The sequence below is a fragment of the Dromaius novaehollandiae genome, chromosome 20 (assembly GCF_036370855.1).
Source record: "Dromaius novaehollandiae isolate bDroNov1 chromosome 20, bDroNov1.hap1, whole genome shotgun sequence".
NCBI lineage: Eukaryota > Metazoa > Chordata > Aves > Casuariiformes > Dromaiidae > Dromaius > Dromaius novaehollandiae.
This window is the reverse complement of record NC_088117.1, coordinates 879,206-902,040: the sequence shown is the minus strand read 5'-3', so window position 1 is coordinate 902,040 and position 22,835 is coordinate 879,206. Positions and strand designations below refer to the sequence as shown.

The following is a 22,835-nucleotide window of genomic DNA, read 5'->3' as shown; positions in this document are numbered from 1 at the left end:
CTTCTCTGCTGGGCTGCGTTGCGCCAATTCCCCTCTCATCTCTCCCCTGCAGAATGTAAGGGGTTGTGCGATGCAGTATATTTGAACGATGCCTTTCCCAGAAATTGCTCCTCAGGAGCTAGCCACGGCAGGGTGACGGCGAGCGCGCGCAGGCCTCAGCGGGGAGAGCCGCTGGCCCTGCAGGAGCCGTGCGGGAGGTGGGGGCAGCCCCAGCAAACGCCGCGCCCCGGCTCCTGCGGAGCAGCTTCGGCCCCCTGCAGACTGTAAGCGAGGAGAAGGCACCCCAGGCTGCACGAAGCGAGGACTCTCCGGGCCTTTCCTCCTCAGGCCTTCGCTGCAGACGCTCCGGGGCCTCCGGGCCGCTGCGGAGGCGCTGCCGGGGCCCGGCGGCGGCCCCGCCTCCCTCGCCCCGCTACCGTCTCCACGGCAACGCGGGCGCCGCCGAGGCGGAGCGCGGCCGCTGCGGAGCCGTCGGCGGGGGCCGCCGCCATGGAGGCCGGTGCCGAGCGAGTTTCCAGTCAGGCGGCGGCCGAGGGCGGCGCAGAGGAGGCGGCAGCGCCCGGCGACGGCAGCGGGCCTGGGGGCGGCGAGGTGCGCGGGCCGCGGGGAGCCGCCGTCGGGGAGCGCCCTGCCTGGCGCAACCGGCTGCAAGCGGGGCCCCCCGCCGCCGCCCCCCGGCCTGGGCCGGGCCGGGGAGCCGGGCCAGGCGGTGGGAGCGCGCCGTGCAGGGCTTTCTGCCTTCGTGTTCCCCACCGGTCCATTTGGCAAGGAGATGGGTCTCTGAAATGCAGGTTTTTCCTAGGCTTGCATCTCTCCTCTCGCCTCTGGTTTTGGGGCAAACTAGGCGGTTTCGCCTTATTTCTTAGTAAAGCGAGCGCTTTCCCAGCTCCCCTGCAACATCCGAGCACCTGCTCGGCCAGCGCGCTGGCCCTTGCTGCCCTTTGGGGGCATTCTGTTGCTCTGTGTTCAGGTTAATAATATATTTGCTGCTAAAATGCAAATCGGGACACAAGTTCCCAGATAACGTGCTTTTGCCCCCCTGCTTCGAAGGACTTGGTCTGCCCTCACGCTCAGGGTAAGCAGATGGCTGCCGTGATGCCGTTGCCGAGTCCTGGGTCGCTGTCGATGGCTGAACGTGGCCTCAGACCCCAGTGGGGAGAGCGGGAGGCCGGCAGGGGAGGAGGGGATGCTGCCGTGAGCTTTTGGTACAAAGTTTAACCTCTGAAGTGTGAGTGCATCTTCCTGTATGGTGAAAATACCATGAGGAGTGACTAATGTTTCCGGTTCCCTTGTGAGGTTCTTCTCTTCTGCGCCACCTGTGAGTACTGAGCTGCCGTTTTGATTGTCAGGGAAAGCTGCCACGGCAACGTAACTCGAAATCATCCGTTAGGGATCGGTTGTCTGCACGGTGGGACATCTCTTTTTCCGCTTATGAGTTATACCATTGCGCAGATAGAAAATTTAAAATTAGCTCTTTTTCTCTTCCTCTGGAACTCCATTTGCCTATCAATGCTCCCAAGAATCAGTCTAGCAGAGAAACACAGCATTTATTTAAATATTATAATTATTTTATTTATTATACATCTTTAGTTATATTTTATTTATAGTATATTGTTAATTGTATTTTATTTATTATATATTATTAATTATATTTTAAATAAATATAATTGTATTTAATACAAAATTATGTTGACTACTCACTGCAGACTGCATTTTATTGTACTTTAAGAGTATGGGTTGTTAGGTTGAGGGTGAGTAAAATTCATCAGAAGGTAGGGGTTGGGCATTTATTTGAGTGATAGCTCTTTCTCCAAGCAGAGTTTTGTCATTTGGAAGTAGGAATATTCTCTATGTGTGGAGGTTCTTTCCTTCTGTAATGAAAAAATTGATTTATAAGCATGTTAGCTAGGTGTTTTTCGTTTGGTTTTACTGGGTTTTATGTATTCGGCTGCTTGTTTTTTAGCAAAATATGTGTTTTCATGGCTATGCTGAATGCCCTGTTTTGTCGGATGCAAAATTTCCCAACCAAATGTGTATTGGGATACAGGTCTTTGTGAGAGGTGTTGAACACTGATAGGTCTTGGTTTAGCCTGCATCATTTGGCAACATATCAATGATATAAACACTGCTAAAATAGTATGATCTTCCATCATGATTGCTACATGATGGAAGAGCTGCTGTGGCAACTGGTAAAATCTTGGTGGAGTTTTGAAGACAGTGACTACAGTGAAGTTGAGATTTTGCCTAGTCTTTCTTAACTGTATAACAGTTTCATCCTCAGTTTCCTGCACCATGTTAGTGCTGCTCTGTTACATTAAGGAGGCAATTAAAAATTCATTTCTGTCCTCTGAACGGTATCATTCTTACTGTCCCTTCTCTTTGTGGTGGATTACAGAGATACACGGGACAGTTGTACATGGACCATCGCCATGGGAAAGGGATATGCTACTGGCCTGATGGTTCCAAATTCATTGGAGCATTTTATCTCAGCCACATAGAAGGCTATGGGACTTGGGAATGGAAGGACGGCAGAAAATTTCAGGTAACTGGAAAAATGTTGTGCTGTTACCATGATTTCCCTGCCTTTCAAAGTCAGCATGAGTACAGGAAAATTTGAGTGGTTTTTTTTTCCAGGCAGCTCCATTAGTGTTTGGGTTGTTTAGAGCAAAAGTGTCATGCTTCAGTCTCCAGTAAGCTAGATTGCTCTCTTGAACTACTCAACTTCTACTGTACACAACTTTTGCTTAGGGAAATATTGAAGGAGATAATGTGATACTGCCTGTCTAGAACTGAAAATCTGGTGCCTGGAAGAGTGTCTTTTTCCAGTTTCTAATGTAGAAGTCTTCGGTATTTACTCCCCTTGCTAGATGAAGAACTCATTAGCTAGTCAGTACTCTCAACAGGCATATTAAGAAGCCAGCAATATGAAACTGAAAAATACTGCATTTGAAGAGACTGTGGAGACAAAGAGCATTCTGGAGTATCGAGATAGCTAGTTGTCTCTTTTGTATCATTTCCAGGCCTGCTGCTACTAGTAGAAGCTAGAAAACTTGTTTTCTAAGAGTTTATAATTCTTTGTTTTCAAAGAAGAAGAAGGTGTATCTGAAAAGTGCCCAGCGTAGGGCAGCCCTCCCCTCATACTGATACATGGGTATCTCTGCAACAGGAAACAGTGCTTCATCAGATAATCCAAAAGATATAACAAAACAACATACAGCCTTTGCATTAAGTTGGCCAACAAGAACATAACATTCTTGCTGAATGTTGATAATGTGGCACTAATTATGGATTTCGGAGAACTTTAATTTGAATAGATCATGTATAATCTGAAACTAAGGGAAAAATAGAACACCCTCAGGTTATAATCAAACTTGAAATTTTATTCTTGCCAGTCATAGTGCTTTTTCCTGGTTCTTTATCTCCATAGCTAAACAGTTCAATGAGTGAAGCAGTTAATTTGTGTTCCAAATAGCTGTTTTGAGGTTGTGATAGCCTTGTGTGAATATGCCTTGAATCAGAATCCTGCTCAGGCTAAAATCTACGTGAAATTTCATCTAAACATAACATCCCAATGTAGTTAAATTTAGGGCCTTCCACTGTTCTTGTACTGGAAAAGTTAATGTGTTTGTCATTAAATGAATCAAACTGACTGTGAAGGCTTTGTAGTACAGAATGGCTTCAGCAGTTATTACTCTGCCAATAAGAAATGGACCAATAAGATGCAGGCAGAACAGTTGAGATAGAAACCAGACTTTAATTGTATAACTTGTTTGATCTCTGATTGATACTAACGAGCTTACTCGTTTCTTAAGGGGCTGTACAAATCTGATGAGCGATTTGGACCGGGAATTGAGAGCTATCCAGATGGCTGTCAGGATGTTGGCTTGTGGCTGAGGAATCATCTAATTAAACTATGTACTGAAGTACCTGGTTATTTTTCTGTCTCGGATCATCCAGAACACTTCAGATATGTTGATGCCAGTTCTCAAAGGAAGTATATTTCTGTTGAGGGGGACCCATTTCTCCGTAGCTATAAACGTCTCCCCTTTGATGACAAGAATATTTTGCCTGAAGGAGTTTTTGCCTATTCCCATAACACAGATCATCTTACTTTGACTTGCACCTTTCTGAAAGAGTGTGATGCTTCATATTTTCAGAATACCTCCAAGCTGCCTGAGGAAGAACCTTGGCCTGTTGCAAATGTAACCCCCTTACTGGTCAGAATGCAGATGCATGTTTATAAGCACAGGTAGCTGTTGATCATTTGTTTTTTATGTATGGATTTTTATAAATCATATCTATTATTTTCAAATATAAGTTGCATGATTGCAGCTGCTCTCCAAAAGTTTTTTTTATAGTCTTGAGATGACAGGTTGCCAATGAGGAATTTTTTAAATGAAACAAACAATTTATGATACCAATGGTACCTTTCTGTGGTTGTCTTAACTCTTATTCTACTTCAAGGCTATAGAAAACATGCTGCAGCAAGTCTGCAGCTACTTGTAACTGCCCACTGAGCCTTAGGTTTATGTGTAGCTTGATACTTGTACATGGAGATGTTCTTTGGGCAGGCAGAGTATGTTTTGGTTTGCTTTGTTGCTGGGAACACGTGCCACATGTGTGTATTTTATAGCCATAGCTAAAGCTGGTTATATAAATCAAATACTAAACAGATATGAATGTGCATGCTAAATATTCTGTTTGTAGAAACACTTGGCAGTTAGATTTTGCTTTCTAATTTTATAGGTGTTGGATGGCTGGATATTTATGGACTCTTCTGTAGCCAAAATCTGTGTGCTGCTGCCAGCAGCCCCTAGACTAGTTTGCCTTTCTGCCTGTAATTTAAGCAAACTTATACTATCTGAAATAGTTCTTAAAATGATAGCTGTTCATATTTTTGCATCTTACCCAGCAGCATGTTTTGCTCTTGATGTGTTTTTTCTTTAATTGCATTAGCGGCCTAAGAGTACCTAGCTGCTTAAATGCATCAGTGCTTTTTTCTCCTTTGCTAGGTGCTGTGAAGCAGAGTTTACTTCAGACGTCAACTTCATTCTCAGTGGAGTCCGCAGTACTTATGGGCCTCCAGGCCCCAAAGAACTTGCCTCAGAGCAGTTAATTCAGAAAGCGGCAAAAGGAGACTTTGATGGGGTCTATACGATTCTGAGGGATGAGCTTGCTCATCCGGACGTAGCAGACAAACATGGATACACAGCACTTGCTGCTGCTGCTGTAAGACTCTGAGAATGACTCTTTACCATATGATGAGAAATTCCTGGTGTAGTAGCCTGGATTAGATTTTTCTCTTGTTCCATTACATAGTAAGTGTGAAGGGAATGTTCAGTAAACAACAAAAGAGCAGGTGTGGCATGAGGAATATCTGTAATGAATGGTATCATGCCAAACCCCACAGTAAATAATAATCTACAAAAAGAAGCACTTCAGTAAACATTAGAGATTATTTTAGCTGTCAAGTTTGTTTTCCGTTTGTGATTATGCAGTGGACTAGATCTGCGTTCTTGGGTATGACCCTGTCCTTATTACTGTTTTTTTCTTGTCCAGTCGTAATCACATTCAGACAGGGTTATTTTGTTTTTGCTGGCAAGGGGTGGTGGTTAGAAACTGTGCATGCATGACTTGCTGTAGGGGAGGATGACCTCCCCTTTTCTTTGTGCCCTTTTCAGCTACCTGAATAGCTGGCATTCATTGTAAAGTCCAGCAAAATTTAGATAATAATTTAGGGCGCTATATTTCCCCTACAGTCATCTCAATCACTTTTAGCCTCTTTCTGTGTGTGAATCCTCACTGAGTTCCTGTGAAATCTGGTAGAAATTGTTATAAAAAAGAGAGGAAGGTCAGGGATATACTTGAGGATGCTCCAAGGTACACATTCTGAACCCCGTAAGACATGGTTCAGTATCGCGTTTTTATTGTGTGGCAAATATAAACCTGAATTAGTTCAACAGTGTTGGCTCTCACTACTTTCAAACTGTGCTGCCTATTCTTTCCATGTAGAAATCTGCAAGTGCGTGAGTGTATGTGCAAGTACAGATGTTTACAAAATAAAATAACATCCTGAAGCATTTTCTCCTCTACAGGTTAATTCCCACAACGATATTGTCAATCTTCTTCTCGATAGTGGAGCTGATGTGAATAAGTGTAGTGATGAAGGATTATCTGCTCTCTCCATGTGCTTTATTCTGTATTATCCAGCAGAATCTTTTAAGGGTAATATTGCTGAGAGGAACTTGCACAGCTGCAAGGTTGGTTTATTTCTAATCTAAATCAGAATCTAATCTAATCAGAATCTAATCTAATCAGAATCATGATATATTCTCGTCTCAAGCTGTAAGTTTACTTTTCGGAATTACTTTACTGTGTTGACTCCCTAGGAAAAAGCCAGAACTTTTGTGCATCTTGCACTCTGAGGATGCAGAGTATTCTCTGCTCTCACTACTAAGTCCTACTTCAAATGACCAAGCTCCAGTGCAGAAACAAGCTTACTCTGCAGTTGAAATAGGGCACTGTATTAATAGCACAGATGTGAGGCCACGTCTGCTAGGTATTTAAGACAGTGAAGATGCAGCGGGCAACTGGTGGGAATTACGAAAGCATCCCAGCAGGACAAGAGGATTTAGGTGGTTCCGATAGCACAGAGTCCTGCTGGCATGGTTGAAGTGTCAAGCAAGAAGCAATTCAACTGTCAGAGGAGTCTCTTGACCCTTAGGGAGTGTTTACAAAGGAAGACTCATGACCCTAGGCTTCCTCCTGCCGAAAAGAGAAGTACCTGCTTTAAATTGTCCTGTGGAGGAGCATGATACATATTTTGTAAGAGTACAAACCATGCAGTGGGGAAGGAGATGATAACAAGGGTGAAGCAGAGGGTCAGGAATCTCCAAACAGTCTGAGAAGATAGAAGGAATCAAAGAGGGGCCTAGGCAGGTAGGGACTGTGTGGTAGAAATGTAAGGATGTTGCTGAGGCTTTCAGAAGAGGCTACACAGGTCTAAATGCCCTCAAGAAACTTGTTGGAAATGAACTACAGAATAGTTTTTGGTTGCTGTAAAATACCTGTTCAAGTTCCAAGAGTATGTTTAAGTGGTGGCCCGTTACCAAAGTTGCAAGACTTCTGTGGGAAGGAAAGAAAGAGAGAGAGAGAGATGTATATAAAGCAGATGCTCAGAGATTCACAGAAAATCAGTGTGAAACTATTACTTCTCATTTTGGAGTGAGAAAAGGAAATTAGGAATAAACAGGATTTGTTTCTGTCACGGTCTCTAAGATTCAGAAAGGAAAATGTGCTTTGCTTTCTCTTTTCCTCTGAGTTGAATACGAATCCAGAAGATTTGGAAACAGTGGTCTTGGAGGTCCTAGTTCTACATTCTCGTGCAAAATAATGCAGGTTGAAAATCTGTAAGAGTCTTGTAAGCATGTTTTACTCACAAAGGAAATTGAGCAAGAAAATGTTCAGTTATTTGGTTTATTTAAAAAAAAACTTAGTTACAAATTACTTCTAAATGATTTCCCTATCTGTTGTTAACTGAATTCCATTATTATTACATGCTCTTGTATTACTGTTATTACTTGTATTATTGTTCTGATGACTGAATATGCTGACTCACCCATTGAAAGTGTGGTTTTTCATTTTTGTAACTACTTTCTTTTATTTTTTTAATCTTCAAGCAGAACGAACAATCAGAACCGTCAGAAACAGCTAATGTGTCTGAAGGCGTAATTGCAGAGTAAGTCTCACTTATGCCCTATGAATGGGAGACAGAGTCTCCTAAGTCTCTTTGAACATAGAAGGCAACAATTAGTATTTCACATATTTCACAGAAGGGTGCAGCTATTGCAGGAAAAGCTAGTCAGATGTCAGTATAATTTTGTTTGCTTAACTATAGAAATCTTGTGTTCATATCAGTAGAAGCCACTCGTTTATATGCTCTGTTATAATTCAGGTTGGCAGAGTGTGAAGAGTGAAGCTGGAAAGTGTAGTTCAAGCTAAGGACCTCATGCTTGAACAAGACAAGCTTTCCTGATTGCATACTTTGCAGCTTGTCACAGTCTGCTATGCACACCTGCAGTGTAGTGTGGATATGAGGAAAGATAAGAATATATTCAGCTTACTCTTTGAAGTTTTGACTACATTTGACCGTGCTGGTTGTTTTCTACAGGTGTCTGTTTAGCCGCGTGGCCTGAAATGTAGTCTTTTTGTCTTGCTTTTATGGATCCCCCAAAGGGCCACATCTTGCCTTTTGTTTTGCCTCCAGAGCAGTCCCCAAAGATGATGAAATTTTTGTCTTGGGTTTTATGCCAGCGTAGGTCACTTTGACGTCTTAGAATTCCCACAATGAAAATTCCCTGTTGGCCTTCTTGCCCTTCATCCCTTGCATTTGGCTTTTGTGGCACATCTTGCCACCTCCCTTGCTTCTCTCATGAATATTGTGTGTGCGTTGCATGTTTTTCATTGGAATATAAAGATGCACTGAATGTAGGGCTTGTGAGTAAAAATGAGTTAATGCCATGTGAGAAAAGAGGAGCCTCTGCCCAGATCACTATGTGGTAGAGTTTCTGGGTGATATCCAAGGACTGTTTGCTTTTTTAGATGGTGTTAGGTTTCTTTTTTAGGGGTGTGCATGTGTATTTTGCCTCCATGGAAATACAGATGGAATCATCAGCCTGCTGAAATACACTGTCCTAGTCCAGCATAGCTCTTGTTCCAGCTTTGGTTAAGGGAAACACAGAAAAAGTATCTCTGTTTTCTTGGGATGGATGAATGAAGTACGATAGAGGAAAGAACCTTCCAAACAGTCTTAGATGACAGGAAGGAGGAGTCAGTCTGTTTCTGTCATTAAACAAGTCTCACACTAAACGTTTAGAAGTGACACATGAGTGAACAGTGGAGATGCAGGGAACCTTACTTTGCCTATCCATTCCCATGCAACCCAAAGGAACTGCTTTTAAGTGCTGCCTTTTTAGTTTGGAGGGGTGAGATGTCCTCTTCAGGTAATAATATTGTTGCCTGGGTGGAGCACGGCAGTTGTTGTGACACTGCTCTAAAGAATGAAGTCTTGTCTCTGCCAAATGCCATTTTTAATGTCTGCACCTGGGAGTCATCTTAGTTCACCATCATTTAGAGGTTTTTTGCAAGATGCTAATGAGTGATTCTGGTATTTTCCATGTCAACTTTAGACAGCAGAAGAGATGGGCAACAATCCAGCTGCTGCTTCACCGAGGTGCAGATCCCAATGCATGCTGGATACCAGCACCCCTTCTCTTCCTTGCCGTTAAAGCTGCAGATGCAGAAGCAGTGAAACTCCTCTTAGAAAGGGGAGCCAGGACTGATGTGCGGCTTCCATCCAAGGTTTTATTGCATTATAATTGATAATGATGTAGGATTCTAGATGAGTGCAGCAGCTTCTGTGTCCTGCTGTAAAATCTGCAAGTAAGAACCAGGTTTAGAACGGACAAAAAGCTGTTTAAAGTGATTATCCTGTTCAAAGAACTATTTTATAGAAAGAACTCAAAGCTCCTTATTCCCTGAGTTTTCCTTCCTCATTATGTTTTCTTGTTGCCAAGCCCATGCATGACTGGGGAATGCTTGTGAAGCTGCTCCTCAAGTTGGTAACAGCTGTTGTGATTTTGGTACGTTGTGTATCTGGTACCTTGAGCTTTCCACTGTCCCGTAACTCAGTTTGTAGGTTCATGGTGGCTGAAAGTGAGACACAGTATGTGGGAAGAAGAAGCTGGGATTATTCTGTTGAAAATATTTGGTACTGTTTTAAGTTGCGATAAACAGGAGTCTTAATGCTATGTTTCTTTTTTCAGTTTGGGGGTTTAACCCCTCTCCACATAGCTGTATCTATTCCTGGGGAGGAAGGAGTCCAGATAACACAGTACCTCCTGCATTCTGCACCAGATCTTGATGCAAGGGCAGAAGATGGAAATGAGGTATATGGTCCAGACCAGGTATGTTGCTTTGTGAGCTCAGCTTCTTGCAGCTCTTGAAGGCTGCACAATACATAAGCAGGGAGTTGAGCTTCCTGCCTGCTTGATTTCCGTGAAATTTTTGCATCCTATTGGAATAACTATGGTCCTTAAAAAAAAAAAAAAAAAAAAAAAAAAGCCACTGGAGGTCTGTATTATTGGGTTACAGTAAACACATCCATGTGTTTTGATGCCCCAGAACATTTTTGCTGTCATGCCTCGTTTAAGGCAGAGGTTAAAAGTCTCTTGTGGGCAGTCTAGTATAAATGCCTGAAGGTATAATGAGAGCAGTGAACATAGGACCACTGTCAGAAACAGACACATGATGGGACCTGCTTGTTTCATCTCCATGGAGCCTGCCTACTTGTTTTTGTTTTGTTTTGTTTTCCTTGAACACAGACTCTTTCTGCTGGATTCCTGCAGCATTCACTGTGCCCCCAGAGTTACAGAAAGATAGCTCTGCAGTAAACTTTTTTGGTAGTACAGAACTTTTTGGTTAGGGTTGCCATTTTTTATGATAATTGTCTACTTGTGATGGAGTTATACCAGCGAAAAGTGCTCTTTTTGGCATTTGTTACCTGAGGAATTACTTTACGTTATAGTACTTAAATCATTTCACAGAATTACCAAACAGTTGAGAGTTTGGAAGGGACCTCTGAAGATCGTCTGGTCCAAAACCCCAGCTCAAAGGAGGGTCAATGAGAGCAAGTTGCTCAGGACCTTGTCCAGTTGGGCTTTGAATATCTCCAGGAATGGAGACTCCATGGCCTCTCTGGGCAACCTCTTCCCGTGTTTGATCACCCTCACAGGGAAAAAAGATTTTTATTATGTTCAAGTGGAATTTCCTGTCTTTCAATTCCTGCCCATTGCTTCTTGTCCTGCCACTGGGTGCCACTGAGAAGAGTAAGGCTCCAGCTTGTTTACTCCCTCCCATCAGGTATTTATACACATTGATAAGATCCCCCGAGCCTTCTCTTCTCAAGGCTAAACAATCCCAGATCTCTCAGCCTCTCCTTGCACGAGAGATGCTCCAGTTCCTTAATCCTCTTTGTGGTCCTTTGCTGGACTTGCTCCAGGGGAGTCCAGAACTAGACACACAGATGTGGTCTGACCTGGGCTGAACAGAGGGGAAGGATCACCTCCATTGGCCTGCTGGCAATGCTCTTTCTAATGCTGCCCACGATGCTGTTGGCCTGCTTTGCTGCAAAGGCACGTTACTGGTCATGTTCAGCTTGTCCACCAGGACCCCCAGGTCCTTTTCTGCAGAGCTACTTTCCAGTAGGTCAGCCCCCAGCATATACTGGTGCCTGGGGTTATTCCTTCCCAGGGGCAGGACTCTGCACTTCCCTTTGTTGAACTTCATGAGGTTCCCCTCTGCCCATCTGTCCAGTCTCTCGAGGTCCCTCTGAATGGCAGTGCAGCCCTCTGGTGTATCAGCCACTCCTCCCAGTTTGGGATCATCAGCAAACTTGCTGAGGGTGCACTCTATCCCTTCATCCAGGTCAATTAGTAAACAGTAATAAACAACTTAACCAGTATTGTCCTTGTATTGACCCCTGTAGGTGCACCACTGGTGACTGGCCCTCGGCTGAACTTCATGCCACTGATCATAACCCTTTGAATCCGGTAGTTCAGCTAGTTTTCAGTCCTCACTGTCCATTTATGTAAGCCATACTTTAGGAGCTTGTCTATGCAGACGTTGTGGGAAAAAGTTTTGACAGCCTTACTGACATCAAGGTAAATGACATCCACTGCTCTCCCATCTTTCACCAAACTGGTCATCTCCTTGTAGAAGGCTATCAAGTTGTTCAGGCTCGATTTCCCCTTTGTAAATCCAAGCTGACGACTCCCATTCACTTTCTTTTCCTTAGTATTTTTGGAAATGGCTTCTCAGAGGATGTGCTTCATCACCTTCCCAGGGATTGAAATGAGGCTGACGTACTTGTAATTCTGCAGATCCTCCTTCTTGCCCTTCCCGAATATAGGAGTGACATTTGCTTTCTTCCAGTCCTCAGGAACCTCACCTGGTTGCCATGACATTTCAAAGATAATTGAGTGACCTTGCAATGACATTGATGGGCTCCCTGACATCCCATCAGGTCCTAGTCACTTGAAAAATGAGTTGGCTTGTGTAACAGGAAAGATAAGATTTGTCTTGTCATGACAGTGGCTAAGGTGAATGTCTGTTTGCAGTCCAGGGAGGTTTAGATAGCTTCTTCAGTTTGTATTGCAGTACTTTCTCCTTTAGTAGCAATCAGGATGACTTGGTACCTATTTGCAAACAGTATGCAGTTATAAAATGCCCAGATGCAGTGCAGGCTATATTACTTTCTGACATACCATTTTTTATTTTTTTATATTGGTCTGGTAAGCCTATATTCATGCACCTTAAATGAATGACATGTGAATGAACTTGAGTGAAGACCCTTTTTGCCTGATAGCTTGCTTCTTTCTTCCCACCCCTCACTGTATCATTTGGCCCAGTAAAAGTTATTAAATTCTGTCTGTAAAATTTTCCTTCCCTGGATTCCTCCAGTGGAATCAAATTTCTTAATGTGCAGTGCTGAAGATGATTTAGGCAGATGGAATCTGAATGTAAAGAAGGAAGTAGAAAAAGGGTGGCCATTGTTTTGGTGAGGCTGAACAAGTCTCGTCCATGATTGACATCCAGAGCAATGGGTGACCAAGCAGTTTATTTTCTTCTGTATGTCTCTGAGCTATGTTACAAATGTTCACATAATTTCACTTAGGTTCCTCTGCCTCAAACCAGAGAAACCCAGTTGTCCCGTGGTGTCACTGTGCACCTGAAGAATGAAGCAGGACCACCAAAAGGGTACTTCTCCTCCTATTTTGGTCCTGTTCCAGAAGAAGGTGGAAGGAGTGCATTGCATATTGCATGCGAAAGAGAGGATAACTGTGAGGTAAGAGCATGGCATCCGAGGTTCTGCTCATAGAGAGTACTTATAAGCTAAACTCCCCAAATGACATATCTGGGGAATGAATACTTTTCATCCCTCTGTAAGGAGCTGATTGAATTCCCAGGATAAACTCCTTACCTTGTGAATTATTAGTGTTGTACGGATTAAAAACCCATTAGCACTTGAGAAAAAAATATTTCTTAAGTCTTTAGAATTCTGTTTAACACAGGAAATTCCTCTGCTTAAGTTTCCATTAGTGACTTGGCCATTAAGTTTTACTGTTCACGAGGCCAATTTGAAGCTGGACAGTCTGAGTTTTCTCATGTGCTAACCTTTGAGCATTTGGGTTTTTACCGTAGTAACATTCTTCTAGCAGATTTACGAGGTGTGCACTTGGAGGAAGGAGAGGTTTTTGAGAGAGGAGATGTACTTCTTCAGAGGCAAGCTTACGTATACCCTTTGGCAGCAGGGTTAATGAGATTTGGTAATCTGATGGAGAGGTTTATGCATAACACTACCATGCTTGGGGTTCTTAGCCATGAGAAAATGGAGGTATATTTTTGCTATAGGATCATAGCTTAGGTGAAAGGCTTGGACGTGTTTTATGCTGCTCATTTTGTTCATTATTGTTACATATATATTATATTTAAAAGTTCACATTATTATGATCTAATTCCACCTTTTTCTGCACCTGCCTACACAGCATTCCAGAGATGTTATCCGCCTCCTTTTAATGCATAAGGCAAATCCAAACACACTGTGGAGTGGCCATTCACCACTTTCCTTAGCAATCGCCAGTGGGAATGATTTGGTGAGCATCTTTGAGTTCCTCTTTACGCGTGTTGTACTCCTCCATTTGTCTCTGCCTTCTCTGATGACAGGCAGACTTGGGTAACTAGTTATGTTTGCCATAATTCATTCCCAGTGAAAGTACTAAATTTGCTTTTCTTTCAAACCTGTGGATGTTGCATGAGCTGAACTAGAGGAGCCCTGTAGTATGACAGTGATAGCTAGAAATATTTGGTAAGATTCAGAAGGGTATAGCATTCAGAGAAGAGTATCCATTTTTATGAATCACAAGAACATGCAGTTCTCTTACAGGCTACCTCCCCACTCAAATCATCCCAGCCAAATGTTAAAATACTTTGCTTCTGGATATAAGAAAAAAAATGTAGCTCTTTGAGGGTAAGGAGTATGCTTTTCTAGGAAAAGATCAGTGATCACACTTGGAAAGGATCTGGGCATTACGGGGCTCAGCACTCCACAGAGGAGGCTTACAGCTCACACAGTAGAGTGCAATATGTGAAGTCAGCACCTACCTTCCCTGAGCAGGGAATGGCCTGCCTTCTGCTCAGACAAGGCCCTTAAGAGTGGGTCCACAGCAGCCAGCATGCTGCGAGAGAAAGTGTACAAGCAAAACAGGTAATGGTGACAAAGTGGTGTGTCTGCAGTGCTCTGCTCCTCTTGGAATACAGCTCCAGGCTCCTGGTTCATCTTCTTTGTGGAAAACAAGGGAGGAGAGTGAGGGGGTAAGAGTTGCACCCAGGCTGCCCACTAAGCTCAGCCGTTGTGCAGGCAACCAGCCAGCACAAGGCCAGGGGAAGAACAATTGGAAGGGAGCAAGCGTGACTGTGTAGCCTAGTGGTTCAGGTAATAAGCTGATAGGGGCAGGGTTTGGGTCTAATTTCTGTTTCTCGGGTTACTTTCTCCTGTGTAAAAGCACGCTAATAATTCAGTCAGGCATTGTCTTGGAAATGCAGATGTGAACAAAGCGAGGGGAAGCCACTTTCAGTGTTACTGATGAAATCAAAATTTTACCTCTCGTTCTGTCACTGCAAGTTTTATACTGTGTGTTAGGATTAATGGTAGATCATAATGGAAAAGATCTACTGTGTATTGTTACTTTCTAGCTATATTTATTTCAGTAGAAAGTTATCAGTCATCTGGATACAATATAATAGGGAGCTACAGGATGGACTGCGGAAGTAGATACAGTAGAAATGGATGCAGCCAAATACAGTAGAAAATAGATTCTGTATCAAATGTTTGAACCAGAACATTTTTCCTTATGTTATCTTTGTTTCTTTTAAAAGACAATTTAGGTATTTTTCTGGAAAAAGGAGTTTACTGCATCTTTGATTTGTTTGTACAGAAAAGATGAAATTTCAGGACTTCCCACGGAATGGAAAGTCCCATATCCAACACATTCTACTGCTTCTCCTGCCCCTCTCAGAGGCTAACATTCAATGGAGTGATGATCTAATAGACCATAAATGTTCAACCTCTCTAATCCTTATCTTTATGGTAAAACATAGGTGGTTTTAGTATATTTTATGAAACCTACCCTATAGCATCTTGGTCTGGCTGGGGTATCGCTTTTCTGCTGTGGAACTGTCAAAATGCATCTCCAGCAATTATCTGTTGCATTTGCAGGCAGTGGTCGAACTCCTCAAACATGGGGCTGATCCAAATCTGCCATTAAGCAGAGCAGTAAGAAGTGCCCTCTGTACAGCTGTCAGTACCACATATGAACAGAAGAGAACAAAAGCACAGAGGATTGCTTTGGTGAGAGAAATGTGGGTTTTTTTTTTGTTGTTTTTAACTTCAGGAAAAGCAGTAATTTTTATCAGGTGTGTTGAGTTCCATTTCTCTTTAATGGGCAAGCTGATTTTTTTTTTTTTTTTTTTTTTTGCAGAACAATTCATTTGTGTCTCTTCCCAATGCTATTTGTTTGTCTCCTAAGGAATAGAGGTTTTGTAAGGAAATTCGTTTTCATGTTTGAGTGAAGGTGATGGCAACCTCCTTGTGTAGAAGAGGAAACACTGCATTTAAAGCAGATGGGGGGTTGCCCATGGCCCTGTCAGATCTGACTGTTACCTTGTTTGTAAACACAGCTGGCATCCACATGAAGAAAGATGCATTGCATTTGATTGTGCTATATAAAGTAGTTGATAAAGTGCACTTTCTCACCTATGATGAGCTCAATGGAAGCATTTGGCCTTGTGAAAACTGGACATTTTTCCCTCGTCCCATAAAGCACAGAGCTGACCTCATTGAGAATGGAGGGGAGGAAAACTGCAGTTGAGGAGCACTAGGAGAGGAGGTGATTTCTCCAGCCGGGTTCTGTTCTACCCCGCGTCACTAGTTGTCCGTGCTTCATCTGTTGCTGCAAGATTAGGTTGTGAGATATCCAGAAACAAATAGCAAATGCCTCCAAGGAGGTTTTATTTACAAAACACATGTAGATTTAACAGTCCATCAACGGCTCTCCAGTGGCAGAAGAAATGCACAATTTGGTACACAGAGTAGCCACACAAATCGAGGTTAAGCTCTGATATTCAGCCCTGTCTCTAACTGTGGCATGGACACAGTATAGTTAGAAAGCTGGATGTCAAATGTTTTGCTTTCTTTTTTCAGGTTGATAAGCTGCTTGAAGCTGGCGCGGATATCCTTGCACCAGTTACTCTTAGGGAAGGACAGCAAAAAGCAGTGGGAACAGCTGTCGACTATGCCTATTTTGAATATTTTCAGGTATGACTTCAGTTCCCGTAACTGAAGATACCGTGTTCTTTGCATTCATCAGAACAAACAGCCTTTTGTGTCCTTAGGATTTGTCTAGGGCCTTCTTCAGAAGCTTTCACTGAAAATTTACTTTTCCCTTCATTTGTCTTGAGACTCATTTCATTTGCTGCCAAACTTATAACCACCCGAAGACTGAATACCTCTAGTAGTTTTGCCTGTGAAGGCAATCCTTGTTGTCACATTTTATAGTAAGATTCTGTTCATAATTGGTTTGTAAAGAGTTAGCTGTAATTCTACATCCAGCCATTAAAAACGGAAGTAACGTGCGTTTCCATGAGGCTACAATCAAAACAGGAAAAGCTGTTATGAGATATATATATGTATAGTAGATAATAAATTTAGGTATGTTATAAGCTATGATAATAAATTACTGATCAGTCAAACTTCAAAATAAAGGGTTAACCACTTATTAAAGTCATCCTTAATCATTATTTAACCCCTTATAAAAAGAATCTTCCTATGAAGTATAACTAAGAATTTTCTGCCCAGTTTTTTTTTTTGGGGGGGGGGGCGGGGGATATATTTGTTTAAAAAAAATTTTGAAATGGTCTGCGATGCTGTAACAGTTTCTAATTAGAAATGAATCTGCCTTTGGGTCATATAAGTAACTTTTTTTGGTAGCTTTATTGTGAATAAGAAAGTTTACATGACAAAGAATCTTTGTTTCTTAGCAGCGTCAGAGATTAAGTGGTTTGGTTCTTGAGAGAATCATTTGTTGAATAATGCAAAAAATAGATAGAGAATTACTTAATATATTAAACTAGGAAACTGCAGGGATGGGAAGGAAAGCCAAGTTATACTGCAGATTGCTTGCCTCTGGGACATAAACAGTAGATGTTCTGAAAAGAACAAAAGTAATGGTGAGTCTTGGGCACCTTGCAGTAGAGCAGCCACATTCAAGCTACTTGAGAAAGTGCAACATGGTACCTCCATTCCTAAGGTGGGGTACAGCTCATTGCTACTACAGTCCTGTGACTGTGGGATCCATCACTGCATCTCACTGGCAGAGCAGCCTACTTGGAGCTAATGTGGTTTTCTGCATCCCGCTGCAGTGTTCCGTGTAGATAGTAAAATTGTTATTCTTTGGCTTGCAATCGCAACTGATCCTCAAATAGGAAATGCAATTTAAACAATTAGCAGTTGTAATCACTGGCCAGCCTTGGTCAGCATACTCCAGGTATCTTACTTCTTTCCTGTCTTGCTCTGGTCTGCCTTAGGCTTTTGCATCTTGGGTTTAATATGCTCCTTGCTGGCACTAATAGGGAGCAGTGTGGGAAACAGAGAAACTTAATAGTGGCCAAACAGTGCCCTCTAGCAGTCTTTCCATTTTCAGGAAGCTTTCCTGTGTTGCCAGAAGTGCTGGGAGAGGAGGAGAGCCCTGCAAAATGACGGCAGCTTCTCCCTTGAAGAAAAATTGTTTTAGTTAACTTGTTGAGCACTCACTGAACAGATAATCGGAACAACTAGACTGTTTAATATGGACATCTCCTGTGCCAGGATTAAGCAGGGATGATACTGTGCTTTTAGACTGGTTTGACTTGAAACACTTACTTGTTAGATTTGTTCTCCCATACATTAGCGTATTAACTCCTGGTGTGTTGCAGGATAGGAGAATTGCTCACACACCATACCATGTACTGACAGCATCTGAGCGGGAGATTTTTCAAAAACGCCAATCACTGATGGAACACATTACTGGGAAGCTCCGTGAGCGTGTCATCCTGAAAGAGAAAGAATGGAATCAGGAAGAGCTGCGAAGATCCAAGAAATGTTAGTTCAAGCTTAAGGGTGGCACTGCCTGGTGTGGAGAGGAAATTTACTGTTATTAGTTCCAGTATTGTTGTCTGAAAGGATAGCTCTTTCTCAAAACCAGTCCTACATAAGCAGTGAGGAGATGTAGGGGTTCTACAAACGTTAAAGAGAATGAACAAGTCACTGTGAAGGAAATTTTGAATATAGGCTTAGTGCCTATGCACTGCTTCCTCGTGAATTCCTATACAAGATCTGTTACCACGTGTTATGGAGTAATTGAGTGAGCTTGTTCCTCTTTCACAGATGGACCGTTGAATTGCTTTGTATTTGGTGCAGGTAGCAGTGTGCATTCAATGGTGACTGTGGACAGCTAGCATATGTCCATTCCCCGTGGTAACTTGCTCCCAGGTCCTTTCCTGGGATTCCCACTGTATTAATGCTCTTCTACTCCTAGAGTGGTGACAATAAATATGTAAATTAAGGTCATTTGAATGACTTCCTGAGTAGTGCTCAAATACGTGGTGAAGCCAGGCTTAGACTCTAGATCTCCCAATACCACTATAATCTGAAAAATGTTTCATATATTCACTGTGAAAAATATCCAAATGAGGAGTAGAAGGCAATGTTACCTAGAACTATTATGTCTCACATTTTTCATAATCTTACTTTCAAGAAGGATGTTGTTTTAGTGTGTCTGATACACATCATCATATTGATTATGTTTGCCCAGTTGATCAACAACTGTCCTGTGGCTAAGCAGAGTTTTAAGGAAAGGTGTCTTGTGACTAGTATTCTAATTCTCAGATCCTAAGTAGGAATGCTGATTTTTTTTCCCCCCTTCTTTATGTTGGTGTAGTGGATTCAAATATTCGTACATCTGCTTCAAAGAAGAAATCGGGGAGCCATCATGCGAAAGAAGTGAGGTAGGTGGAAGACACTGCATGCAAGTGTTGACTGTTCTTAGCCAAAAATATTATGTCCTGTTTTTTCCTCACCAGGCTTAATGTCACCCTACCATGTTTTTTCTTTTCTAATTGTTTCCTCTTTAGTGTGTCCAGTCTTGTCAGCTACAGACAGCTTCTTCCTCTGTTCTGATCACATCATTCCTTTTCAGCTTCAGACTCTGCCAGGAGAGTCTGCATAATATTCAGTCTTCTCGTGATAAGCAGTGTGGCCTGGTATCTTAAGCTAATTCATGACATCAGTGGCTTAGGGTAGCTTACAAATACTAAGAAATGGACACAGACAAGTTTTGTGGCTTGCATTTCTGGTCTCTAAATCAGGAAAGACTTCTAGAGTTTGAACATTAGTCTTGGAATTGTAGCATTCTCAGCGGTTTGAGTTACGGAGGAAATAGTTGGCTCAAGGATACTGTACTCTGTCATCAGTTTCTTCTGAGCAAGGCACTCTCATCATCCTGAACTTTGTCTCAGTATTTGAATCAAGTGAGAATTTGAATCATGGTCAGGAACTGAGGCACTTTTCGCGGGCATAAGTTGTGAGGTAGTATTTCTGCTGAACCAAAATGGATCAACAGTAGCATAAGATGCAGAAATAGCCGGAAGAATGTAAACCAAGAACTAAAATGAAATCTGGAAGGTTAAAGCAGCACACAAACGTTTTACAAATAGATGTTAGGGATGACTTGCAGGCAGAGATGAGATCTCAGTGAAAATTGCTAGCCATTTCCTTTGCCAGAATTGTGCAAGTTTTGTTTTCTCAATTAGTTTCAACAGCTGCCTGTCTGGTCACTATAGCCCAAGAATGGGAATTTCCCATAAACTTCCAAATGCAAGACTTGTATCATGTTCTCAACATACAGCCCTAGGCAAATATGCAAGGTTATGATTTGTAATTGGACAGGCCTTTAAATTTACAGCCAAAGGAGACAGCAACTGGTAGACAACTTATTATTTCAGGGATCCTGCCACTCTCTCCTGAAACTCTTTCCCTGCAAAGGCCTGATTCTACCCAAGCTCCTTGTTTGCCACCCTCTGTTCTTGGCTCCATGGAAGGATGGGAACAATTTACCAGCTTATCTGTACAGTAACTGGAGTTCCTTGATATCATTGTTCCTATTTAGCTGTGGCTTATCCTCTGCTGACTACCACTGTGCCCACACTGTAGCTATCCTCTCATAGAACATTTGTTACTCTCAGGGAACTGATCCTTGGTCTTTTTCTCTTCTGGGGACTCTGCAGAAAAGTTGCTGCAGTTTCCAATTCAAGTTGGATGAATTGTTTTTGTAAAGACCTCTGTTGGACTGTGGCTGTGCTTTGACTGGATACTGACAGGAGTTGTCTGGGTCATTGCCTGCTACCTCCCTTAGCAAGGCATTTAATGGAATCCATGTCACATGACTAGAATGCTACAAAATCTGATTTGGTGTTAAGTGTAATGCATCCAGTGTTGCCTCTGATGCCTCTTAGCTCTTTAAAATTATACTAACACATGAATGAATCTATTGCATGAAATCACCTTTGGCTTTATGTTGTGGTCAAATTTCATAAGTGCAGAACAATTTGGCTCAGACCACATTAGGGAAATCGGTGCTGTAAGGGATTCTTAAATGCTCTGAAAAGGATATAGGTACATAGGCCAATTTGCACTTAGTAACATTCTACTTCCCAGTCCCACTGAAAATCTTTGCCTAAGCACTCTTTGCTGCTTCTTCCAGCTTTGCTGTGTTGCAGGGACCTGGCTGTAGCCCTGTTTGCCTCTGCAATATTCCAGTAGGTTCTGTCAGTTTTTTTAAGTCTGCCTGCTTGGCTTTATTTCTGGCCGCATATTGTCTGCCCTGCCTGCCAGTTTGAAAGTGAATACCTCCAGACTCGGTTGTTACGAGCAAACTGAAGCACACCATGCACTAGGATGCAGATGTTGATTTGGTAAAGGCTTGGGAGTGTTCCTCACTAGGACGTTTGACTTTTCTAGGGGCTGGTGTGCAGCCCGGTCCCCAAATACTCCTAGGATAAGCTGCAGGGTCTCCTGTTTCTTTATCCGTGAATATTACGACATTTATATTTCTATATTGTGAGCCATTTTGATATAATTTTACTGTGATGAACAAACGTTGTCAGACTAAGAAAAAACTTCAAACAAACAATATTGTGCTTTTTTTTTATAACTGCCTTTGTTCTAGGACACCGTTTTTTAAATACTGCTATCAGTGCGGACGTTCTGTTGGTGTTCAGCTGACATCTTGCATTCATTGCCATGAAATCTTCACTTGCAGTGAAGCTTGCAGAAGGAAATCCTGGAAGGAGCGGCATAGGCATGAGTGTTCGGGATTGCTGGGTAGGTCTGACAGTCACTAGTATGTGTGTACAGTTGTTTGTGCATGTTTTACTGAGCTGGAATGTCTTCCTTGTAATGGCTCAGTAAAATGTGTTTTGGTTACAATTTAAACAAAAAAAATTCAGTTATTCCCTTGAATAGCTGTGTCTGTAAAACCATCAGCTTTAAGAGAGCTACTAATGTGTCATTACAGTCAGTTTCAAGAGAGAAGAATCTTTCAGGTGAGCACAGAACAAAAGGAAGATGCTCCTGAAGACTAATGTTCATTACTGAAATCATAAATATACAACTTTCCAAGCTGAAGAACCTCAATACATCTAACAAGCTAGGAGGAACGGGGCTTTCAGTACAAACTTTACCTCTATCTGCATATTAGAATAGAAATCTATGAGATTTCTGACCTTTGTGCATTGAATCATTGATACCACCCTACTGTGGTTCAGGTAAACTGCAGCATTTGTCATTGACAAAAAAAAGGACATTATACACGTTATACACATGCACACACTACACAGCAGTAGAAGACTGGCATAGTGGATTTATACAAGAAATTAAAGTGCTGTCACCATATGAGATGCTCGCATATGAGCCACAATGAGGAATCTGAAATGTGAAGATAAATAAGGAACTGCTGCCATTCTGAGGCTGATCTGTCTTTTAGTGGCTGTCCAGCCACTAAAAAGTCGGTCCAGGATGGGTCTTTTAAATCTGGGTACTTGTAAAACCTGTGAAGGGAGTGAGGCCTGTCCAACTGGAGATGATTTATATGAAGCATACATGCTTATCAGTATGGGTTCTAAACATCTTCTAGCGGTTTTCCCAAGATAAGATATCAGTGGTGTACTTCCCAGATTATATGGGAATAAATGAAACTGTTCTTAATAACGGGAGATTTCCCTTGCACCTTAATCAAGTGCTTTTTCTTCTTCCTGTTCCTTTCATAAAGTTTTGTTACACTCCTGCATATAATTAAAGCTTTTGAGTTTCACTCTTTTCTGGAAGCTACCTTTCACCCACTTACACACTTCTGCTTTTACAGCATTTGATGTATGAGAACTGCAACACGTGTATACAGAACACTCTGTTTTTACTACTATTTTTTCATATGTTTGGGATGGAAATGGGAACAGACTTAGAAAGGGAAGTCCTGAAGACTGTGAATCGGAACCACTAGAAAACAATAAAAATGATCTGGGGGAATGGTAGAGGCTTCTGGAAAAACGGCACGGTGCATGCCACAGAAGGGTAACCAACCAGCTTGAGTTCGGTCAGACTCTGTCTTTAAGCACACAGTGTGTTGCTG

General features: G+C 42.3%; 1 protein-coding gene across 1 annotated transcript; it reads left to right on the top strand.

Annotated features, from left to right (window-relative positions):
* Nucleotides 1-217: 217 nt before the first annotated feature.
* Nucleotides 218-22,740, top strand: LOC135330359 (ankyrin repeat and MYND domain-containing protein 1-like). The gene is made up of 16 exons (XM_064523529.1): nucleotides 218-591; nucleotides 2,396-2,542; nucleotides 3,813-4,249; nucleotides 5,013-5,229; nucleotides 6,096-6,260; nucleotides 7,680-7,738; nucleotides 9,189-9,360; nucleotides 9,825-9,965; nucleotides 12,734-12,904; nucleotides 13,605-13,712; nucleotides 15,335-15,466; nucleotides 16,319-16,432; nucleotides 18,088-18,253; nucleotides 19,092-19,158; nucleotides 21,378-21,532; nucleotides 21,726-22,740. Exons 1-16 carry the CDS (start codon nucleotides 490-492, stop codon nucleotides 21,755-21,757), a joined length of 2,385 nt encoding a protein of 794 aa, XP_064379599.1. The 5' UTR covers nucleotides 218-489; the 3' UTR covers nucleotides 21,758-22,740.
* Nucleotides 22,741-22,835: the final 95 nt, after the last annotated feature.

Coding starts and splice junctions, on each gene's coding strand:
- LOC135330359 (XM_064523529.1), top strand. CDS start 490: ATGGAGGCCGGTGCCGAGCGAGTTTCCAGTCAGGCGGCGGCCGAGGGC. Junction 7,739..9,188: donor TCTGAAGGCGTAATTGCAGA/GTAAGTCTCACT, acceptor TGTCAACTTTAG/ACAGCAGAAGAGATGGGCAA. Junction 9,361..9,824: donor ATGTGCGGCTTCCATCCAAG/GTTTTATTGCAT, acceptor TTCTTTTTTCAG/TTTGGGGGTTTAACCCCTCT.